General features: G+C 39.9%; 1 protein-coding gene across 3 annotated transcripts in view; it reads left to right on the forward strand.

Moving 5' to 3' along the window:
• SMG1 (SMG1 nonsense mediated mRNA decay associated PI3K related kinase) overlaps positions 1 to 12958 on the forward strand; it is a 119226-nt gene that overhangs the window by 17665 nt on the left and 88603 nt on the right. For 2 of the 3 annotated variants that reach the window (XM_077829098.1, XM_077829097.1), the window contains exons 2-3: positions 1907 to 2070; positions 7093 to 7248. In XM_077829098.1, the coding sequence (XP_077685224.1) occupies positions 1907 to 2070; positions 7093 to 7248 (320 nt within the window). The remainder of the gene's footprint in view (positions 1 to 1906; positions 2071 to 7092; positions 7249 to 12958) is intronic. The other variant, XM_077829099.1, reaches the window with a different exon arrangement.

Here is a 12958-nt window from a genome sequence, read left to right on the forward strand (position 1 = left end):
GAGTTGGAGTATGATACAGATACATGTGGCATAAAATGGGCTTCATTTGCTACTTAATACCATATGCTGTAGTAGTGACTGTAGTCCAGTTGTGTGGGCATGTTCACAGCCCACAGTTAGTTCTCATGAGCAAAGTCTTTTGTTCAGGCTTTCCCTGTTGGATCAGGATTTGGGCCTAAGGGACATCTGTCTGTGTTGCAATAGGAAAGTATTAATTGGGACTCTTAGCTACTTGAGTCTGTAGACTGGGGACAAAATTGTAATTTGGGATGGGCATTGGGGAATTCAGGAAAACAGATGTATTTTTTTTTTTTTTTAAATCCCCAATAATATTTTTAGTGGTTTTTCACCTGCAAAGTGCTTGACAAGCACTAACCCTCAGGACTGTTATTCTGTTTTGTAGATTGGGAAGCTGATCTTTGAGGGCATCTTTAAGAAATGGTTGAAGAAATAAATCTCTTACTATTTCTTGGTTTGGTAACCTTTTTGCCTGCAAAGTGTATTTAATTCCACTGTTTTGAATTTGCCTCTTGGCTCTTACCATAGTGACCTGTTTCGTTTTTATTGGAAGACCATTGAGGATTTGTCGTATTTTCTCTTCTGACTTTTTGGGAGGTTTATATTTAAGAGTAGAAAAATTAGACTATCATTTTTTTTCTTGATTTATTAAATATAAACAAAAGCTCATAATGAGTATGGGAGATCTTTATGGCTTGCTGAACAGCCCCCTCTGTGAATAATTTTCAGCAATGTAAACTCAGGTATCTTTCAGTGTGTTGTATAAAAATCATTTTTGTTGGTTATAGTTTCACTTGATTTAACCTAAAACCTCCAATGCTACTTATAAGGAAGCATTTAAGAGTCTGGTCTTAATTAACTTAAGATACTGGACTTGGATATGCAAAACCAATAACTTCAGAATATTAAATGAAGTTACAGCATTCAAAGTCAAATTCACTTGACATATATGGGGAGAAAATGAATGATTCGGTTTGTCACTCCCCCCACTCCTCCCCCCAAAGTTATTTAGCATGACATAAAGTATATCCAACACACTTAATGAAAGTAATACACCTTTATAGTCTTTCCTCAGTTTCTTGTTTTGTAGTTATCCTGTGTACGCTAAATAACTTCCTAACGTTAAACTTGCTGCTATACGTTTGCATTATACTTGAGAGGTACTGAAAATATTTGGTAAAAATTCTTATTATATAATTATTTTGAGACGTATTAGTGTGATAGTCTTATTATGATTTGGTTTTTTAAAATCTCCAATTCTGGGACATCACAAATTAAACTTCATTCTGCAAAGGAATTGCCTGAAAAGTCATTTGTAATTTCTTGACCCTTGAAAAGGGTAACAGTTCTTACTTTGCAGGTTTAATTCTTCCACAGTCACTTTCCCTTTAAATCTCATCTCAGTATTATGCAGCTCATCGCAAACAATATGTCTGCTTACAGGGAGGAATTACCTTGGAGCAGTTCTTAGTTCCTCCACAGTTAACTACATGGTGTTTGTTCCTGGCTGGGGTGGGTATGTGTGTGTGTGACAGAGAGCTCAATCTGCTTTTCTCTTTTTGTCCATCTCTTCTTTCTTGCCGAATTGATCAAGATCTGACATTCCATGCAGTCCATCCAAGTCTGAGAACTTGACCGTAGTTCTTACAGCGGGGCATTGACCCGCTAGAACACATTACCTTTGTGTTCTGTAACTGTGCTTACTCAGTTCTGATTCAAGGCACAAGTTTAAGGTGCTTGCTTCTTCTACAAGTAGCTAGGGTATACAGTGTAGCCTTATTTTTCTTTCTAAGAAGATTATTGGATTGTTTTTAAATGTGAGCTGTGTTCATAAATGTGAACCCCTCTTTTAGTGTACTCTTACATAAAAATAATTTTCTTTTTGTAGATCTGACAGTGCATCAGCTGATCAAGACAGTTTAAAATACCCTGCATCCAGAGACCGGGGCAGCTCTGCCTCCTATGGATTACAACCCTCAAATTCAGCTGTGGTGTCTCGACAAAGACACGATGATATCAGAGTCCACACTGACATACAGAATGAAGAAAAAGGTATATGGATTTCTGTTTCATGTGTAAAGCACCAGGGGATATCCAAAAAAACCCTGAAAGGCAGAAAACTTAAAATTGATAAGAGGGATTGTCTTTACATAAAGCGTAGTTAATCTGTGAAACTGATTGCCACAAGATATAACTGAGTCTAAAACATAGCAAGATTCAAAAAATATTAGACATTTGATATGGATAATGAGAAAATCCAGAGTTGCATTATATAAAATAAAAAAACAGGTATTAATTGACTGATTAGAAAGAAACTTTGCTGTGGTTCTGTTATTTCATAATTGTCTGCTATGGCTTTCTGGCTCCTTCCTCTGAAATACCTGGTACTGGTTGCTGTTGGCAGTAGGTTACTGAAATAGATGGACCGTAGGTCTGATCTCTTATGGGAATCACTATTTTTCTAGTGATCCTAGCAGTGGATTTGGAATTTACTTCTGGGATCTAGTCTGTACTTTGCCGCTCGCTGTAATCTTGAGCAAATTGTTTAACTTCTTTCTGCCTCAGCTTACCTTTATTATAAAATTGGTGTGATATCTGTTTGTCCCACAGTATTATGAAGTTGGTAGATAAAACACTTCATGGTGCTTAGAGAAAGTATGAAGTATGTTCCTATATCTATATAAAAAAGTGACATTTGTCTCCTTCAACTTTATAGCTGTTTTCTGATTGGGAAGGTTCTCTAGATTCTAACAGCTTGTCTACGCAGCACAGCAACGTGCACTAGAATAATTTGAATTCTAAAACCCACCAGTGTTGTGCAGTAACTAGCATGCATTGACTCTGCTGTGTGCACTAAAAATTCCCTAGTAGGAAAGGGTCTGAGTTAGAAAAGTCCATGATTCCCCCCACCTCCCCTCCCGCAAGTTCAGAAAAATCATAGTTTTGTAGTTTTCTTTGTGAAAGTCTATACTGTGGAAATGACCAAACACACTGATTTTGGTAATCAGGCTTGGGAAGTATTTCATTCTAGTGGACTTAAAGGATACATACCTCCACATTCTTATCTTATCCACTAAAGGAACTCGCATTTTATGATGACAAGAAATCCATATTTCTGTCTAGCTTTGTTTTTTGCTCTGGTCTTTGCACTAGTGGTTTTTTGGGTATGTCTACATTACAGACTTCTCTCCACTGAGTCTGCCTATAGAGGTCCAGGTACTTGTGGCTGCTTGTGTGTGAACTAGTACATGTATATTTAACCTGATCAGAATAAGTTATGTTCTGTCCAAGAAATAGTCAGGCTAATAGCCTATAGACAGATAATTGTCACAAATGGATTGTTTCTATTCATTCACAATTTTGACTCAGTAGTGATCATCGGACTGCCATTGGTGGAATGTTTCAATCCTGTAACAAGATTTGAGAGGTTACACCACTCTTGAGCAACAGTCTAGGAGGTGGTGTTTGGCAAGGAGGGGAAGAGTACATTTCCTCTTTTCCTCCCTGTTGTAGGCAGGTAACATTTCGTTTGATTATGAGGGTACTGGAAGTTCATTCCACAAACTTTCACAGCAGCAAGCTATTCCCCTGTATACTAAATTTCCACCATTGCACACAATGTTGTCTGCATGGTTCTGCTAAAATGAACAACACTGTAATATTAACATATTTAATTACTCCTGGTGGAATTTTGCACCAAAATATTAAAAATTATATGGACAATATTGTAAAATTCTGCATATTTTATTTGTCAGAATAACACAATATAATCATGTGAGCACCAATTATTTTGGTAATTTCTTTCAAAATACCTGTCAGCAAGTATGTCTGTAACAATACAGATGACAAAAAAGATTTGGGAAATATTTTTTGACAAATAGATTCCTTACTAGGCATATTAACACAGAACGTTGAGTAATAATTCATTTAAACTACAGTATAGGAACATATTTCCTGCACCCCTCAGAAGCAGTGCAAAGGTTTGCGGGAGTCAGGGTAACAGAGGAGCTGAGGGAGAGGGAAATAATTGCTGGGAAGAACCCTAGGTGTGAACTTGGAGGGTTGTTGGGTGTGGGTGGGAGATGTATGGAACGGTTTTTTGGGGGTGGGGGGGTGTAAGGGAGTCAGTGAGCCTCCCTCATGCAGACCCTGGCCAGCCCCTAGCCTCTCCCATTCAGTCAGGCACATCTGTCCCCGTTATCTGTGTCCCGGCGCCTTCACTCAGCCACCCCTCTTCTCCTGTCCCCCATGTGTCTCTGCACCCCCATTCTCATTCACCCCTGCCTCAGTACTGTCACCCCACTAGCTCCTGTGCCGGTGCTCCAGTCTCCCCCCCCCCCCGCCCTTCTGAATCCCAGTTTATATGACCCCCCCAGCAGCTCCATGTGCCACACTCCCTCCCCCCCCCCCCGCCCCACCCCGGTCATATCCCGTTCCTCCTTATCTGTATGACAAAGTGGATATTTTGGAAGGTGGATATTTAAATGTGGCTTTGGTTTGGTGTGAAGTCAGATGTTACCTGTCACTTTCAATTAAATTACATGCTTTTAGTCTTGAATTTTATTGTGGTATACTGTCACTTAACCATAAAATGTATTATAAACATAACAATTAAAAGAAGTGTTGTTGTAGCCATGTTGGTCCCAGGATATTAGACAGACAAGGTAATATTTCTTTTTAGATCAACTTTTAGTGGTGAAAGAGATCAACTTTCAAGCTTATACACAGCTCTTATTCAGATCTGGGGAAGGTATGCAGTGTCACAGCTAAATAAAAGAGGGGGACAGATAAGGAGTACCCTGTGGTGCAAGAGACCATTCAAGGTGAAGTGAGCTGTTAACATCTCTAGAGTCATAGGAGAAAAGAGGTGTAGTAGTTTGTAATGAGGTAGTAGTAGGTGTAATGAGCCATAAATCCAGTGGAGATACATCTGCAGGTTTTGCATCTGTTATTTCTCTTAAAACTGCCTTCACCAAACAAGGAAACTCCAGAGTGGAGTGTTGCTTTACTTGTGGCAAAAAAGCCTTGATGACATATATTCTTTCTGTTTGAACTGAAAAAAATGAGAGAGAAATTGTAGATCAAATAAAAATACATAATAAAAGATTATCCTTTACTATAATTTTCCAGTTAATTACATAATATACTGTACATAGTTTCAAAGTAAGGAAGTTATAGGTCTCTGTACAGAAATTTGTTGGGTCCTGAGGGAATGGTGAAATTTTCATTAACATCTCAGATGCACAGCTCTTGGAGAGAAGCTTTATAATTGCTCTTTGGGTCCACTGCATCTCAACATCATTTGGACTTCAGTTTTTAAATTTCCTAATTCCTGCAGCTTTAAAAGACATACCTGTTCCAAGCAACTGCTATGGCTGCTGGAAGATGGTCTGCGTAATAGTCATATTTGTTTTTCATCTTCCTTATATTGTGAGGCAGTTTGGCTTCTGGAAGTGGTGTTGCTGAGAGAGGGCCTATCGACCATTGGTGATCTTGTGTCAAAAAATCTAGATGAGTTCTTCCCTGGTTGACTGGAGGGGTCAGGTAGGGAAGAAATGTTAAAAGGTTGCCTGCATGGCCTGAAATTTTCTTTCCATGTCTGAGCTTCAAGATTGAGTTCTTGCCAATCAGACAAAGGATTGTGAAGGCCCAATAGACTATTCTTTACCCTGTACAAATTGGCAATCCTGCGGAGAGATGGGCAGAGGGAAGTCCCCCACACAAAGTGCTGCAGGAGACATGATGGAGCAGAAGGTTTCTTCCATTCACTATGTAAATTCTCAGAGAACTGGTTCTTTCAGAATGGCAGTGGCATTTGGCTGTCACCATAGGACAGTATGAACGCCACTGGGCTGTGCAGTACCATGAGGAGGCGCTGCAGGGCATTGGGAGGGTCATGCACAAGAGACCATCCTTTCTTCTGGGTTGGCTGATTAATGGTGAATCAGTATCTAATTAACTTCCAGGGCTTGTATAGCCTGGAAATGTGCAGGCTTTTAAGGAACATGATCCATTAGGGAAAAATGTGTTAGTTCAGAAAGGTTTTTAGAATTTAAGGCCGTGACAGCATTTTAAATTTTATTTAACTGATAGTGGAAGTGTTTCCAGTTTAAGTATACATTGGTGCACTTAGAGTGGACCAGTGGTTCTCAATTTTTTGTATTGGTCAGCAAGCTTCTGAATGCGACCCGACCCTCTCCCCGCCCTCCCTCACAAATTAGAAATACTTAAAAAAAATATTCAATACTGTTATAAATGCTGGATGTGAAGTGGTGTTTGGGGGTGGAGGCTGACGGCTCGCAATCCCCACATTACCTTGTGACCCCCTGAGGAGTCATGACCCCCCAATTTGAGAACGCCTGGAATAGACTCTGTTCCAAATTTAAAAATGTTTTTCCAAATAATAGATTTGTTAGTACACCATGTGTGAGTGAGGATATTCGTTGACACATGCAATTTTTCAAATTGACAATGTCCCTTTTAAGCATTTCTACCTGGAATTTTTTTTACTGGCTATTGCTACAAATAACCCCTAACACCTTTATGACTGAAACTAGAGAACTTCCTCTCAGTGTTTTTTCACCATTTCCCAGAGTGTACAAGATAATGTTTACCTGTTAATAGCAGCAGCAGGTCTGGAACTGGAAATAAGCAGGCAGCAAGGAACAGGTGGGTAAGTGCACAGAGGATGAGTGGGCCCTAAGCCTGTTTACACTCAAGCCCACCCAGAAGACCTCTCTAAGCATAAATAACACCCTTAATCTTTTTAAGGGATTTTAAAAAACTCAAACATATGTATTATTTTGAAAATTGAACTTCGATTTTTTTTAACTCTAATTTCAGTTTGATAGTGTTCCTTTAATTTAGTCTGAACAAGTGACCCAGAAACTCAAAGGACCTAGCAAAGCACTTTTGCATATGAAAGTCTAAAATCAAGCCAAATAACAAATTCAGTTTTTTTCATAATTAAAACTGGAAGCCTTTTAATTATTTAAACACTTTATTACATTGGTATAACGCGGTACTAAATAGACAACGCAATAACATTCTGATTTCAAACCAATTTTTTCCCAGGTGGCTACAATGTCAATGGAGGATCTGGGGAAAATACTTATGGTCGGAAGTCGGTGGGGCAAGAGCTGAGAGTTAACAATGTGACCAACCCTGATTTTACCAGTGTTCAGCATGGAAATCGTGCTTTAGCCACAAAAGACATGAGGAAATCACAGGGTAAGAATGCTATGTGTTTACAGGAAGAATAACAGTAAATTATTTTGAAGTGTAAAATTGTAAACTTCCAAAGATAGGTTGACTGCAGATTAAAAGTATTTGGGGAAAAATACACAATTTAAAAACAAATGTTTTGGCTATATTGTTACATGGGAAAAAGAGAACATGAAAATATGACTCTCTAATTTGACAGCTCAGTTTATCTTCTAAAGTGAGGAGCGTGGTCTACTTAGTGATAAGAGCAAGATGGGAATCAGTCATGGGCTCTGCTCCCACTACATCAGAGACTTCCTATGTGAAGTTGAACAGATCTTCAGCCTTATTTTTATGATGGTTTAATTTGAACAGTGTTTGCATGAAAATAGGATTTGTTTTATGACTAAATGAAGTTATAAACACTAACTACAGTTGTGTTACTTAGTCCAACAACAGCTGATTGTTATAATTACACCTCTACTCCGATATAATGTGGTCCGATATAACATGAATTCGGATGTAACGCGGTAAAGCAGCGCTCCGGGGAGCAGGGCTGTTTTACCTTGTGATATCAGAATTCATGTTACCACAAGTGGTTCCTCTGAGCCGCCCCCCGCCCCCCCCCTTACTTGCTGCGGCTCCCCCATCCCAGTTCACCTCCGCTCCGCCCCCTCCCATGAGTGCGCTACAGCTCCACTTCTCCCCCTTCCCAGGCTTGCCGCGATTGACGCGGCAAGCCTGGGAAGGGGAGAAGAGGAGCTGCGGCGCACTTGTGGGAGGGGGTAGAACGGAGGTGAGCTGGGGCGGGGGGGCGCAGAGGAACCTCTTCCTGCCCCAGGTCACCTGTGCTCCGCCTCTGCCTCTTCCCCTGAGCCCGCTGCCGCCGCTCTGCTTCTCTCCCACCTTCTTTCCAGGCTTCCCGCACCAAACAGCTGATTGGCGCAGCAAGCCTGGGAGGAAGAGGAGGAGCGGAGCAGCGGCGGTGGGCTCAGGGGAGGAGGCGGAGCGGAGATGAGCTGGGGCGGGGAGCTTGGTTTTCCTCTCCCTACCCCGATATAACACGGTCTCACCTATAAGACAGTAAGACTTTTAGGCTCCCGAGGTCCGCGTTATAGCGGGGTAGAGGTGTAATTAGTGGTTCCTAAAGGCCTCCACCAAAATTGACTGTGCTACGCAATTTATAAACAAATAGTAATGGACAGTCCTTGCCTCAGATAGTTTAGTCTACTTTAGGCAAGACAGACAAAAGCTGTGAGAGAAGAATACTATCTCCATTTTACAGATTAGAAAACGGGGACACAGACTGACTTATTCAAATAGAGATTTTGTGGCAGAGCCAGGAATTAAACCTAGACCTCCTGAGTCCCAGTCTAGTTCCTTAACAACAAGAATGTCCTGCCCTTTCTGATCTCTTCAGATGAGCCATAAGTAGATAAATGACTAATAGCTGTCCCTGTTTTAAGTCTCATGTCTCTAGTAATAGAATTTAGGGGTGAGAAGAGAGAATATTTTTCAGTATTAGCAGAATATTCTTAATAGTATGTATGTTTCTCTTGAGCAAGCCACAGCTCTAAGTTGCTTCTTAAAGTGCAAAAACTACAGTCTTTAAAGAATGAAATTTAAAAGTAACCATCTGTGACTAGTACACATCTGTTCATATTTCATCTGTCTTTGGACTCAACAGTTTGAGGGCAACTTTTTATTGGGGAGAGTTCACTAATTGGTGGTGTAATCTCTTAGCAAGTTATGTTAAAACTTGGTGCATCCTTTGAAATATAGAATAATTTTTTTGTGGTAGGATTTTATTTTTAATTTCTTTGTTTGCCATGATCTGAATGTGGTTTCTTTACAGTTGTTTAAATATGGAGGTTGTCTTACTATGAGGGGTAATTAGCATGTTGCAGAAACTTCCCTATTTTGCAAACAAAGTCTTTTGCAGGTGTCCTGTGTTTAACGCTTTGCTTTGCACAACTTCATTCATGTTCATTTTGTCCTTCTGACTTGGTTTTCAGCATATGATTTAGGCTCAACTAACTGGCAGTCTCAACATTTTATTATGTAATAAAGGTCAATATTTCATTTATTAATCAAATTGAAAGAAAGCTGTTTTTAACAGAATTATAAACTGGAAGACTTTTTCATGGAGAAATGAAGTACGTCTATCTAAACCAGTAAACTGTCTTTTTGCAGTTTCATATTGTCGTTTCTTTTTGTATATAAAACAGCACAGCTGCATTTTAATTGAGAAATAAATGTACAGTTCTTGCTCTGAAGAGATTACAAACAAAAGGATAGACACACAAGATGAGACACCAGGAAGTCAAGAGATGAAGATTTAATTACTACAGGTTTAGTTATTTCTGTTAACTTTAGATCTACAAGTTAAAACTGAAGAGCCTGCCAGTGTGCTCTACCTCCAGAGCTGCAATTGGTGACAGAAATCCCTCTGCGCAAGTTTAGCACTGCCTTATTCAAGACATTTCTAAATTAGTTACTAAAGAGTACTTGTATTCTTATTCCTAACTATAGTATAACTAGTACAGAGTGCATTTCAGAAAAGTAGTTTCTCTCTAAGGCTCCGGTGACCTGTTTCTCTGCAACCCAAATGCTACAGAAACTGGCTGACAAGGCAAAAGAAAACTTTGAGCAAAACTACTCATCCTGTTCCTCTCCTTCCTTCCACAGTGGGTCAGAGATTTGTGATTTTCTGTTTTCAGATGAGTCATTACAGTGCCCTTACACCCTGCTCTCCTATCTCTGTAGCTCAGCCATGTATGGGACATTGGCAGGTAATCTTTGCAGAGCAGCTGCCAAATAAGTCCAGCAGCCAAAGGCTTCTCAAATTAGAGTGATCTTCTTGTAGCAGGGATTCCAGTTCCTAGAGTGGGAATTTCATGGAAGAAATTCCAGCTCTTGCATTAGCAACACCAGGAGCTGACTGTGGTTCCTTCAACACTCCTCACTGGATATATGGTGTGCTTTCCCATTTCTTAAGACCATGACTTCCAGATAAGCCAAGAGAAAAGGAAAATGAATTCAGTCTACATGGCTATAGTACAGTTGAATACATTGTGCTCAGTTCCACAAAAGAAATTACAATGAGGAAGTAACGTTCTCCAAAAGCCTTTTTGAAATTCTTTGAGCTTTTGGGGATGTATAGACATGCTGGCCAGAAACAAGATGTACATTAGACTGCGTCAAGTTTTCCTTGCCATTTCCCTTTCATAAAGGTGCCCAATCACCTGTCTTCCTCAAAGTTTTAAGACTCTGAACTAATGGCCGATGAGAAACAGATTCTCAAATGCCTTTTAATTTTTTTTTAAACCAGGCAGGGCAGCTACAACAATCGATACCTGTCTGGAAGGTTGGGAAGCACCTTTCCCAACCAGAATAGTACAAGGAGTGTGGTCTCCTAGGGTGAAATGACCAATTAATAGTTTACCAGAACAGAGTGACAATCCACAATGGTCTCAAACCATTGATCTAGTAGTCAATGATGACTAACCGTAATCTTTCTCATGCTCCATATGTCTTAAACAGCAGGGAAAATCTAGCCAACCAGTCTTCCAGAAGGAGCCCTACATTCCCCTTTAAAACAGGGGAAGAAAAACTACTATCCATCTGAACTCCCCCATTCAAGAGAACACCATCACAGTTGGCTGGCTAAGTAAAGAACGGATGAATTTTATGGATTGGAGTTGCCACTTCCTGTCTTGGTATTAGTAGTAAAATTGGTTGGCTTTCAGACCTAAGGGCGTCCAAGCAAAACTACAATTCTTCTTTTTGTATTTTTACCCACGAGACTAAAACATGGAGCAGTAGCCACTCTCAGTTAGGACCAAGGGAGCTCTTGTCCACATTTACTTTTTTCTTCAGAACCAGAGATCTCACTGAAGATCAGAAGAAGAGCAATAGTCTTTCTTATCATGAAAAAAGAAAAGGAGTACTTGTGGCACCTTAGAGACTAACGAATTTATTTGAGCATGAGCTTTCGTGAGCTACAGCTCACTTCATCAGATGCATACCGTGGAAACTGCAGCAGACTCTATATATACACAGAGAATATGAAACAATACCTCCTCCCACCCCACTGTCCTGCTGGTAATAGCTTATCTAAAAGCCATTTCCAGCACAAATCCAGGTTTTCTCACCCTCCACCCCCCCACACAAATTCACTCTCCTGCTGGTGATAGCCCATCCAAAGTGACAACTCTTTACACAATGTGCATGATAATGAAGTTAGGCCATTTCCTGCACAAATCCAGGTTCTGTGCAGGAAATGGCCTAACTTCATTATCATGCACATTGTGTAAAGAGTTGTCACTTTGGATGGGCTATCACCAGCAGGAGAGTGAATTTGTGTGGGGGGGTGGAGGGTGAGAAAACCTGGATTTGTGCTGGAAATGGCTTTTAGATAAGCTATTACCAGCAGGACAGTGGGGTGGGAGGAGGTATTGTTTCATATTCTCTGTGTATATATAGAGTCTGCTGCAGTTTCCACGGTATGCATCTGATGAAGTGAGCTGTAGCTCACGAAAGCTCATGCTCAAATAAATTCGTTAGTCTCTAAGGTGCCACAAGTACTCCTTTTCTTTTTGCGAATACAGACTAACACGGCTGTTACTCTGAAACCTTTCTTATCATGCAAACCTGATGTAGGATACCATGTATTTGGGGATCAACAATCTCTTGGAAATAATCGGTTTGTTCCACACAGGAAGAATCTGCTAGCATAGGAATCAATGCCATATCAAGATCCTACCAGATAGAAGTTAGCTGTCTGGTTGTTTAGGTTATCTAATTATTCTCTTTTCCCCAGTGTTAACATGCCTTTCTCATCAAAGAAAGAATTATGAATAAAGTCTATGTATGCCTGTTGGTATTCAAACACTAGAACAAGGTTGGACAAATCACTGCTAATTCTCATTAAGATTGTACAAGTGCGGGATTTTTTATCACTATGGTATGGATAAAGATGAATCCATGTGGAGTGCATATTTCCTCTATCCTTGTTTGTTCTCATAGTAATGACTACGATTTTCCATCCATCCAGATGTTAAGATATAGCTTAAAGCAGACTCTCTATTACTTCTGATAGATGAGCAGTTCATTTTCCTCAGTTCTTCTATCTGATATTAAAAATATTTACTGAAAATTGATTTAGGTTTCACTGTACATTTTATTTATCAGAGTCTTTTCACCTTCTCATGACCTGATTTGTAGTGAGGGATCTCAGGGGAAACTCACTTATGTTTGTTCTACTTAGACAAACAGGTACCAAACATAGATTCTATTTCCGAAGTAAACCAAACTTTTCATAGTTCTGGAGTAGTTCTGATGTCATTTGGTAAGATTCTCTCTGTGTAAAATAAATCTGACAAATTTTAGACAACTGCAGAGTCATCAAGATTCCTGAAGCTAGTAGGTTACCATCTTATTTAGCAAAAACAACGAGGAATCGTTGTGGCACCTTAGAGACTAACAAATGTATTTGAACATAAGCTTTCGTGGGCTAGAACCCACTTCATCAGATGCATGGAGTCAACTGTCTGTAATGGGCCACTCTCTTACCACCTCAAAAGTTATTTTTCCTCCCTTGGTATCCTGCTGTTAATAGATTTATCTCGTTAGATTGACCTCACACTTGGTAAAGCAACCCCCATCCTTTCATGTATTTATACCTGATCCTGTATTTTCACTCCATGCATCTGATGAAGTGGGTTCTAGCCCATGA

The sequence above is a fragment of the Eretmochelys imbricata genome, chromosome 10 (genome assembly GCF_965152235.1).
Source record: "Eretmochelys imbricata isolate rEreImb1 chromosome 10, rEreImb1.hap1, whole genome shotgun sequence".
NCBI lineage: Eukaryota > Metazoa > Chordata > Testudines > Cheloniidae > Eretmochelys > Eretmochelys imbricata.